The sequence below is a fragment of the Cebus imitator genome, unplaced genomic scaffold, assembly GCF_001604975.1.
Source record: "Cebus imitator isolate Cc_AM_T3 unplaced genomic scaffold, Cebus_imitator-1.0 Scaffold30, whole genome shotgun sequence".
Taxonomy (NCBI): Eukaryota; Metazoa; Chordata; class Mammalia; order Primates; family Cebidae; genus Cebus; species Cebus imitator.
The window spans coordinates 10,416,395-10,427,656 of NW_016107345.1; the positions used below are offsets into that span (position 1 = coordinate 10,416,395).

Here is an 11,262-nt window from a genome sequence, read left to right on the forward strand (position 1 = left end):
TTGAGACTTGATCTCACTCTAGCACCCCCAGGATAGAGTGCGGTAGCACAATCTTAGCTCACCCCAACTTCCGCCTCCCAGGCTCAAGCAATCCTCCCACCTCAGCCTCTCAAGTAGCTGAGACTACAGATGCATACCATCACACCCAGCTAATTTTTACGTTTTTTTTTTTTAAATAGAGATGGGGTTTTGCAATGTTGCCCGGGCTGGTCTCGAACTCCTGAGCTCAAGCAATCTGCCTTCCTCGGCCTCCCAAAGTGCTGGGATTACAGGTGTGAGCCTTTCTGCCCGGTCAATAATAATCTCTTGGCTGATATCTAGACACCTGATCTTACTGTCTATATGAACACAAGCTGTGAACCTATACAGAAACACCTGTGACCCAGCACTGGACCACCTGATCTCTTTGTAGGAACCAGTCATAATATAGGTCTAAGAAGCCCCATCCTGGCCACACATGGTGGCTCACACCTGTAATCCCAGCACTTTGGGAAGCTGAAGTGGGCAGATTGCTTGAGCCCAGGAGTTCGAGACCAGCTTGGGCAACATGGGGAGATCCCATCTCTATAAAGAAAAAAAAATTGAGCAGGCATGGTGGCATCCAGCTACTTGGGAGGCGGAGGTGTGAAGATAGCTTGAGCCAAAGAAGTTGAAGCTGCAGTGAGCCATGCTCACACCACTGCACTCCAGCCTAGGCAACAGAGTGAGACCCTGTCTCCTGTCTCAAAAGAAAAAAAAAAAAAAGCTCAATCCTGAACTGAACTTGTACACGAAAAGGAACTCATAGTCTGGAACTCTCTAGAAACCCCTGCTTGATTCAGTAAAGGAAAAACAATATAGAAACCATAGGAATCTCTGTTCTCATGCTGTCCAGGAACATCTGAATGACCCACCAGAGGTACACTAGAAGTGACCTAACCCTGCCCATGAATCCCTATCCTCGCACACCTCACACAAAAGGAATACCTCTCCTTGGGAAAAAAGACCCCTACCCTCAATCCTGTAAAAGAATCCCAGCCAGATAGAGGAAACCAAGGACTGACACTATACAGTAGCACAGATCAGCAAACTATGGCATTCAAGCCAAAGCCAGATTGTAGGCTGTTTTACATTTTTGAAAGGTTTTTTTTTTTTTTAAAGAGACAAAGAAAAATGCCACTGAGACCGTATGTGGCCTGCAAAGCGTAACATGTTTACTCTCTGTCTCTTTATAGAAAGTTTGCTGACCCCTGCTCCACAGGAACCTCTCTTCTGATCCAACAGAAAAATGGACCTTGACCCTTTGCAAGACTCCCTACTCTATTATGTTCCAGGTATCACAACTCTAGAATTTGTGTGTGTGTATCGTTGTATGTGTTTTTTTTGGTGAGTGTAGGAGTTTAAAGGTCTGAGGTCTGCAACTCTTTTGCGCTGAGACAAAAGATATGTTCAGGTAGGAGGAGTGAAAGGGAAGAGGCGGCAGGAACTGGCATCTTTAAAAGGATCAGAGGGCACAGCTACTGGGCGGTGAGACCGTCAATCTGTCAGTCTGCGATGCTGAACCCCCGGACTGTGAACTGCTTATCTCTCCGGTTCCAGCTTATAGCCCGGTAGGAAATGGTGGAGAATGAGAGAGGGAGATTAGGAGGACAAACCGGCCTCCTGCAGAGCTGACCTTTAGACCCGGAGTGGGAGTTGCGGGGGAGGGGGTTCCCAAGGACAGCTCCCCCGACTCCCCAGGCACACAGACACTTTCTATTACTGCTTGAGAGCAGTGGTTACCCGTCGGAGGGGGCAGATAGGGAGAGCTGCTGCCCATGAGAAACTCCCCTCCTGGAGTCCATTCTGGCCCTGGGCACTATTATTATCACAACTTTCCAGATGAGGAAACGGAGCACAGAGCTGTTCAGTAACTTGCCCAAGGTCACATGGTTAAGTCCCGTAACCTCAGTTTCCTTATCTGCAAAGCAGCCTTAATAATGGGAACTACCTCATAGAATTGTGGTTTACAACGATGCCTGTCACATACTTGCTATCATTACCATTCCCTGCCCCCACTAAGACTCCTTTCACCCAGAATATTGCGGCAAAATATTAATAGCTAACATTCGGCGAGTGCTTCCTGTGTACCACCGTACTGAATACTAACTCGGAAAATCCTCACAACATTTAGCATCGTCACCACGCCTATTTTGGCCGCCACCAGCCAACGTCCAGTGGCAACCTCGCTCTCAGCCCAGCCAGAACCAGCCCGCCCGCGCTACGTCATCACGGCGCGTCGCGCGAGACGTCGCGGAGAAGAGGGAAGAAGCCCTTCCTAATTCCCACGCTTCCTTGCTTGCTCTCGCGACACCGCTGGCCCGGAGGGCTCCTAAGTGACTGGACGGGGACGGAGGGGCGGCGGCTATGGCATACAGGACGACAGCGGTGGTAATCGAGAGAGGGAAGAGCTTGCGCCGCAGCCCGGTCGCGAATCAGCGGCGCGCGCCTTTTACGTAGGCACAGTACAGTGACGTAGTACGCCGACGCACCACACCGCCTTCTGTGAGATCGCGAGAGGTGTGGCTCGCGCGAGGGGCGCGGCCTTGAGGCACGATCCCTTCAGAAGGCGGGATCTGGGCGGGCAGTCGAGAGACCAGGCCCAATGGAAAAGAAAGGCCCGGGCGCTCGCGTCCCCACGGGTCGCCAAGAACTTGGCGGAGCGAGCCAAGGGCGGAGTTTGAGAAAGGGGTTGCGCCCAGTGAGTGGGGCGGCGAGGACTGGCCGAGTCGACAGCGGAGGCGGGAAGGGGTGGAGGCCGACTGAAGTCGCCTCAGGACTGGCTGAAGGGGCTTAGCGAAACGTTAGCGGTCCGGTCCGGGCAGGGGGTGGAGCTGGTGGAAGGAACGGGGCAGTCCCCTGAGGAGCGGGGCTGGTTGAAACGCTAGGGGCGGGATCTGGCAGAGTGGAAGGTACCGGTCCAGCCCGATAAGGGGTGGAGTTAAGTGAATCGTTAAGGGAGGAGTTGAGGCCGGGGCCGGGCCGGGGCCGGGGCGGGCTGAGTGAAAGGGTGGGTGATTATCCCGGGAGATAGGCCGAAAGGGCAGGTTCGTGAAGGAATGGGGTCTGGGCCGGGCTTAGAGGGTCTGGGAATGGGGCTTGGGAGAGTGGAAGGGGTGGTGATTGGTTGGAAAGGGCGGGCCCTAAAACGGATTGAGTGAGCCAGTGGGCTTATTGCTCAGTGAGAGGGCAATACCGGAGAAAGAATCATGTAAAAGGGGTGGAGTCTAGCGGACCGGGCGGGGCCAGGTAGAATGGCCACCTGAGTGGAGGGAGAAGGTCTGAGAGAGGCGGAGTTTGGAAGGCTGTGGAGAAAAAGATCGCGTAAGGAATGGAATTTAATAGAGGGGGCGGAGTCCTCTGGGCACACTTGCCCCTTCACACACCCACACCTCCCCCCCCAGAACCGAGACAGGGGCGAAGCCTCCTCAGCTATGACCTCAACCGGCCAGGATTCCACCACAACCAGGCAGCGAAGAAGTAGGCAGAACCCCCAGTCGTCCCCTCAGGACTCCAGTGTCACTTCGGTGAGGCCCTAGACCCGCCCTGGTGAGGGGGAGAGGGAGCAAGCTGGCCATGCCCTGGACTCTGACCCTTCTCTCTGATTCGCAGAAGCGAAACATTAAAAAGGGAGCCGTTCCCCGCTCCATCCCCAATCTAGCGGAGGTAAAGAAGAAAGGCAAAATGAAGAAGCTCGGCCAAGCAATCGAAGAAGACCTAATCGTGGGACTGCAGGGGATGGTGAGCAGGGCCTGGCTGCAGTTTAGCCTCGTATGGCAATCAAAACCCAAAGGTTCCCCACCCTGGACAGTTGAGGATGTTCCTTCTGACTCAAGGCCTACAATGGATCTGTGTCTCCTTTTTTTTCCTCTGCAGGATCTGAACCTTGAGGCTGAAGCACTGGCTGGCACTGGCTTGGTGTTGGATGAGCAGCTAAATGAATTCCATTGCCTCTGGGATGACAGGTGAGGCTGGATCTTCCAGGCTGTCTCCAAACCACAAAAATACACACACTTAGAGCCCATTAGCAAGAACAAATCCTTTCTTACCCCATCCTGGATTCTGGAAGCAGATGATTTGGGGAGGTAGGGCTCACACTTGAAAGGGTTTTTCTATGTAGCCAACAAACATTTATTGAGTGCCTACTGTGTGCCAAGAGTTAGTGATACAAATGTACTGAACAACAGACAGGGTCCCTTCTCTGGGAACTGATTGGTGAGTAGGAGGGCAGATCCTTAAACAGCCAACAGCGGTATGAGGTGTTTAATGAAGACAGATTTAAGACCAGAGGGGTTCAAGGGTGTGTAATAGAGGATCCTAGACTAATATCCAGGCTTCCCAGGAGCCTTCCTAGAGGAGAACACCTCCCATTTGCTTTACTTTTCAAAAAGAATCATCAAATCATTTTGGCTGTATGTTAAATTATATTCACCATTTGACCTCAACTCACCATCTCCACTGCCACCATCATCATCACTCACCTAGACTTGCAGAAGCCTCCTCCCGGGTCCCCTGCTTCCAGCCTTGCCTTATTGTCTGTTCACGAAGCAACGTAAAAAAAATATGTATGAGATGATGTTGTCTTTGTTTAAATACTTTAAGGAGGCCGGGTGTGGTGGCTCACACCTGTAATCCCAGCACTTTGCAAGGCCAAGGCAGGTGGATCGCCTGCCTTGTCAGGAGTTTAAGACCAGTCTGACCAACATGGTGAAATGCCCTGTCTACTAAAAATACAAAAATTAGCTGGGTGTAGTGGCACACACCTGTAATCCCAGCTACTAGGGAGGGTGAGGCAGGAGAATCGCTTGAACCCAGGAGGCAGAGGTCGCATGAGCAGAAATCATGCCATTGCACTCCAGCCAGGGGCAATAAGAGCAAAACTCTGTCTCAAAACAAAACAAAACAAAACTTTAAGGACAAACTGTTACCCTCAAGGTAAAGTCCATATTCTTCATCCTGGCCTCAAAGTTTCCACATGATCTAGCTCCACATCACTTTGTGACTTCATCAGCCGATCCTCCTCACCGACACTTGTCCCCTTGTTCTTCCAACATGCCAGACACCCTCTTGCCTCTAGTCTGTACCCTGGCCAACCCCTTTCCCAGAGATTCCTTTCTATCTTCTTCTCTTCCAGTTACCTTTCACATCCCAATGAGACTTTCTCAAAGAGGATTTTGCCTGGCCAAACCCTACCCCAATACCTGATCTTATTTTCCTAGCCCATGACATTGTGTGCTAATTGTCATATTTGTGTGTTTACCAATTAATGTCTATATCCCTTATTCCAACCTAAGACTAACTTACTATGACAAAAGACTTCTTTTATGGAATACCTATTTACTATTTATTGAGGAGCTCGGGATACAGCAGTAGACAAAACAAACAAAAGTCCGTGTCTTCAGGGAAAAGGGGGAAGACAGACAATAAATAAACAAAAGTGGCCCCTCAAGCCTGTAATCCCAGCACTTTGGGAGGCCGAGGTGGGCGGATCACCTGAGGTCAGGAGTTCAAGACCAGCCTGACCAACATGGAGAAACCCCATCTCTACTAAAAATACAAAATTAGTCGGGCATGGTGGCACATGCCTGTAATCCCAGCTACTTGGGAGGATGAGGCAGGAGAATCGCTTGAACCCAGGAGGTGGAGGTTGTAGTGAGCCAAGATTACGCCATTGCACTCCAGCCTGTGCAACGAGCACAAAACTCTGTCTCAAAAAAAAAAAAGTAAATGATACACTGTGTTCGAAAGAGCAGTGTTATGGAGAAGCAGTAAAGAGAGGATAGTAAGAGAAAAGTATAGTGGAAGGGACTTCAATTTTAAATAGGATGGTCAGGGAAGGCCTCACTGACATTTGACCAGGGATCTGAAGAGCTGAGGGAAAAAGCCACGAAGACAGTTGGGAGAAGGGTGTTCTAGGTGGTGGGGGCAGCTAGAGTAAAGTTCTAGGGCTGGCTGAAGAGTATTTGGTTCAACTGAGGACCAGGGAAGAGACCAGTGTAGGTGAAGGAAAGCAAAGAAGAGAGAGAGGGGTAGGAGACGGGGTCAGAGAAGTGACAGAGGACAGATTGTTTAGGGCCTTCTGAGCATGGGGAAGACTTTGGCTTTTATTCAGAATGGGATGGGAGCCTCGGAGAGACATGAACTTTTAAGGGTTTCAACCGGTGTCTGGCTGCCATGCACAGAAAGGACTGTTGAGGGAGTGAGGAGCAAAGCAGGGAGACCCAGGAGATGCCGCCACAGCCCAGGCAGGAGGGTATGGTAGTAGTGGTGGTGAAGAGATGATCACACTCCTGAGCCAGTGGTAGGCAGGACTGACACCACAGTTTTAGGGTGAGCAGCTGTGGATTGGTAGATGGGGGGAGAACAGATGTGGTGCTCTTCAGGATCCCCATGCATATGTGACTATGTCTTCATCTCCCCAGCTTCCCGGAAGGCCCTGAGCGGCTCCATGCCATCAAGGAGCAACTGATCCAGGAGGGCCTCCTAGATCGATGTGTATCCTTTCAGGTAAGGCCCCCAAGCCAATACACTGGGTGGAGGGCAGGGAACTGACCTGACCTGGGCATAGCCCATGGCTTAACCCTTTATCCCCGCTTTATTCCTCATGTCTCCCCAGGCCCGGTTTGCTGAAAAGGAAGAGCTGATGTTGGTTCACAGGTGAAGGCTTGGGAACTTTGTAGGGATGGGGAGGAGCCTGCCCTGGACAAACCAGGGCAAGCTGAATACTTTGGGAAGGAATGTCATGATCTCTGCGACCAGCATTGGGCAAGTCACTGAGCCTCACTGAATCTATGTCATCACCTGTGACAAGGGGACCAGTAAACATAAGTTCCTCAGAAGAGTTCAGTGTGTGTCAGGTGCTTAGAACAGGGCTTGATGTATCATCAGCTCATGGTAAACTATTACTGTTATCATGATCTGATTATGTGAACAGATGGTGGATGTGTGGACAGAGTGATCGGGGGTTCCCCCAGGGGCTGCAGGAACCCAGATTTAGACGCCTGGTGCTGTGTGGCTTGAGGAAAGCTAGCTTGGCAGAGGGGGTATCTGAGCTGAGCTTTCAGAGGATAAAAAAAGCCAGATGAAGAGGGTGGCTGAAGGAAGGGAAGAACCACAGCTGGACCAGTGTGGCCAAAGGCCTTAAAGTAGGATTTGGCATGACTAGAGCAGGGGAACAGAGAATATTACTGGAAATGAGGCAGGCTAGGCAAGAAACAGAATGTGTCTTATATCCCACTATTCCTTCAGGTTGACAGTTGGGGGAGCCGATCCCTAATTTGACCAGAGGTTTGGTGTATGGACGGCTCAGCTAGGGAAGAGACAGGGCCCTGAATCTCATCCCTAATCTGTGTCTAGCCTAGAATATATTGATCTGATGGAAACAACCCAGTACATGAAGGAGGGAGAACTCCGCGTCCTAGCAGACACCTATGACTCAGTTTATCTTCATCCGGTATGGATGAGAACTGTGGGGACAGGGAATGGTGGCAATCCTGGGGTCCCCCATCCCCATGCCCACCCCACCCTGGGGGAAGCAGCTGAGTGGATAGGGCTGTTCTCTCCCTCACTCCCTCTCTGGCTCCCCACTGTCTCACCAGAACTCATACTCCTGTGCCTGCCTGGCCACTGGCTCTGTCCTCAGGCTGGTGGATGCGGTCCTAGGGGCTGAAATCCGGAATGGCATGGCCATCATTAGGTATGACTCCAGCATTTGACTTTCTACAGTCTTTTAAAGTCCTTCCTTCAAGTGTAAAATGTATTAATATGGGTAATATATTCACGTGATTCAAGAATCCAGAGGTACAAAAGATAATATAATAAAAAGTCTGTCTCCCATCCTTGTCACCCAGACACCTGCCTCCTCTTGTGGGAGGTAGTCATTGGAACCAGTGACTCATGTGTCCTCCCACAAAGTCTTATTCAAGAAATAAATACCATATTTCATTGATTATAAGGTGTACATTTTTTCATATCTGTAACATCTTGAAATCCAGATGCATCTTAAAAACAATGACATCTCAGAATTCCATTGGCAGTATTTTCTGCTTTGTTTTTGGCATGTAAAATCATGGTACATCTTATCATCATTGGCATCCCAGAATTGATGAAATGCAAAAGCCTTTCTCCTCCCTCCCCTGTTTTTAACCACAAATGGTAGTAACATGACATACTCACTTAATGCCATCTTTTCACTTACACATCTTGGAAAACTTTCTCTAGCAGTATGTAGCTTGGAGCCTGGTAGAATGCTGTTGTGTAAATGCACTCTATGTTAATCAGCCCCTGACTGATGGGCATTTTGGTTCTCCCCAGTCGTTTGCCATTTCAAAAAAAATGCTGCAGCAAACATGCTAGTACCTTTATAAAAATAAAATGTTATTTTATACTAACATAAAATTAAAATGTTATTTCACCTGTTTTAAAATACAGGTTGAGGGCTAAGTTCCTGCAACAGAATGACTGGCTATGAGAATGTATACATTGATCATTTTAATGAACATTTTCAAATCTCCTTTGGAGACAGAGCAGTAGATTGGCAGGGGGTGAGAGTTTGAAGGCCTCCGTTGCTCGATTCCTGGCAGATTTTTAGGCATCAGCATTAAAGGAATTGGTGGTCCAGGATTAGAGAGCAGCGGATAGTCTGTCTCTGCAGAGGAGGACCCCACCACACACCCCAGTCCGTGACTTTCTTGTCCTGCCCAGGCCTCCTGGACATCACGCCCAACACAGTCTTATGGATGGCTATTGCATGTTCAACCACGTGGCTGTGGCAGCCCGCTATGCTCAACAGAAACACCGCATCCGGAGGTCAGCAACAGAGGGCAGATGTGATGGGGGTGGCATGGGGTTGGGTGTCCTGGTCTGGGCTCTTCCCCTAGGTTCACCTTGATCCCCTTCCACAGAGTCCCCCCTCTCTCCTGCTCTTAGGGTCCTTATCGTGGATTGGGATGTGCACCACGGTCAAGGAACACAGTTCACCTTCGACCAGGACCCCAGGTATACCCCAAGTCCCACCTAGGTGCTAGATTTTAAGCCACCCCTCACCCTTACAGACCCAGCCAGAAAGGGTCCAGAGGGAGGGAAAGGCACTCACATTCATGGGGTCTATCCTGGGATCAGGATCTGTGCTACTCTCTGTGTCTGCTGTCTCTCCTGATTTCACTCTGAGGCAGGGACTGTTGGGTTCCCCATTTTACAGATGGGGGGACTGAGGCTTATAGGTTAAGAGGTCACACAGAGAACTGGGAGTAATGGGATTTGACCCACAAATATTTGACCCACAAATATTTGACCCACAAATATTTGAAGATCTTATTCACTGATTTATCCTTGAATTGGAATGAACCTCAAATTACTGCTTTATTTTTTCTGATTAGGGTAATACTTTAAAATGTTTGTGTATCCTGTCAGTAGATAATTAAAAATATTATCTATAAATAACAATGTATTTGTTTAAAAAAATCAAATAATACAGAAGTTTCTGAAGTAGTGAGTCTCCTCTAATTTCCATTACCTCAAAAATAATTATTGTCAGCTTAGGTTATATCCTTACAGATTTTTTCTGTAGATGTATGAATATTTATTATCACTAACAACACACTGCCTCATGGAGTAATTCTCCACATGTTCTTCAACAACTTGCTTTATTAATTTAACAGCATATCTGGGACACCTCCATGTTAGTACCTCTAAAAGCATATTGTTCTTTGTAGTATTCAATTTGACTATACCTCTAGTTATTTAACCCCAGGACATTTAAGATGCTTCCCAGTTTTTGCTATTACAGGCACTTCTACCGTGAATAGTAAATATATAATTCTGCACTTCTCTGAGTATATCTGTACGATGAATTTTTAACAGTGGATTGCTTGGGTCAGAGGGTCAGCATGCTTTGAAGTCTGGCATACAATGCCCGACTTCCCTCCAGGAGGGGACCAGCTTACCCTTTCTGCAGAAAGTTATTGGGCAAGTCCTTGTCAGTAGGGGACATTACTAAATACAGGTTGAATATCCCTCATGTGAAGTGCTTAGAGCCAGAAGTATTTCAGATTTCAGAGTTTTTCAGATTTGGAAATATTTATATTATACTTAGTGATTCAGCATCCCTAATCTGAAAACCTAAAATCCAGAATACCCTAATGAGCATTTCCTTTGAGTGTCATGTAGGCCTTCAAAAAATTTAGGATTTTAGGGCTGGGCACGGTAGCTCACGCCTGTAATCCCAGCACTTTCAGAGGCTGAGGTGGGCAGATCACCTGAGGTCAGGAGTTTGAGATCAACTTGGCCAACATGGTGAAACCCTGTCTCTACAAAAATACAAAAAAAATTACACCCAGCGTGGTGGCATACACTTGTATTTCCAGCTACTGAGGAGGCTGAGGCAGGAGAATCACAAGGCAGGAGAAACGCTTGAACTGAGGAGGCAGAGGTTACAGTGAGCCAAGATCATGCCACTGCATTCCAGTCTGGGTGATAGACCGAGACTTCATCTAAAAAAAAGTTTAGTTCCTGAGCAGGATGTCTCTAAAATAAAAAATAAAAATAAAAATAGTTTAGGACTTTAGAGCATTTCAGACTTCTAGATTAAGGATGTTCAACCTGTAGTAGTTGTTTTATCTAGGCTTCTACCCAGCCGACTACAGGGAATTCACTTTTTCCCCACAGATCCTGAGTTCCTGTGACACCTTATCCAATTTAGGTTGGCTGTTCTCTAGACATTGCTTTATTATTTTCCAGCATTCAGTGTTGCTGACAGGTGTCTGCTTTTCATTCCTTTCCAAGATTCTACTTTCCTCTCTGCAAGGTTATCTTGGGTGTTTTTGTTTTTTTCTTTCTTTAGACAGAATATCACTGTGTCACGCAGGCTGGAGTATAGTAGCATGATCATAGCCCACTGTAATCTCAAACTCCTGGGCTCAAGCAATCCTCCTGCCTCAGCCTCCCATGTAGCTAGGACTGCAGGCATGTGCCACCACACCTAGCTAATTTTTTAAATTATTTGTAGAGATAGGATATCACTATGTTGCCCAGACGGGTCTCGAACTCTGGACCTCAAGTGTCCTCCCACTTCAGCTTCCCAAAGCACAGGGATTACAGGCATAAGCCTGTACCTAGCCTTGATGTTCTAAACTTTTACCCTGGCCCTTTCACTCTGATTAGTAGAAGGTAGACATTTTAACTCTGCTTAGTAGTAGGTAGACATTTTACACCTGAAGATTCAAGCTTTTTTTTTTTTTTTTTTTG

The 11,262-nt window shown here is 48.2% G+C and overlaps 1 protein-coding gene across 6 annotated transcripts in view; it reads left to right on the top strand.

Annotated features, from left to right (window-relative positions):
* The first annotated feature begins 2,549 nt into the window (after positions 1 to 2,549).
* The window catches only part of HDAC6 (histone deacetylase 6), a 28,684-nt gene continuing 19,971 nt past the window's right edge, over positions 2,550 to 11,262 (top strand). The window contains exons 1-10 of one of the 6 annotated variants that reach the window (XM_017523884.2): positions 2,550 to 2,719; positions 3,423 to 3,545; positions 3,631 to 3,759; positions 3,895 to 3,983; positions 6,441 to 6,525; positions 6,635 to 6,675; positions 7,375 to 7,471; positions 7,617 to 7,714; positions 8,722 to 8,826; positions 8,947 to 9,015. In XM_017523884.2, the coding sequence (XP_017379373.1) occupies positions 2,624 to 2,719; positions 3,423 to 3,545; positions 3,631 to 3,759; positions 3,895 to 3,983; positions 6,441 to 6,525; positions 6,635 to 6,675; positions 7,375 to 7,471; positions 7,617 to 7,714; positions 8,722 to 8,826; positions 8,947 to 9,015 (932 nt within the window). In that variant the 5' untranslated portion in view covers positions 2,550 to 2,623. The other 5 variants (XM_017523879.2, XM_017523883.2, XM_017523881.2 and 2 more) reach the window with 5 other exon arrangements.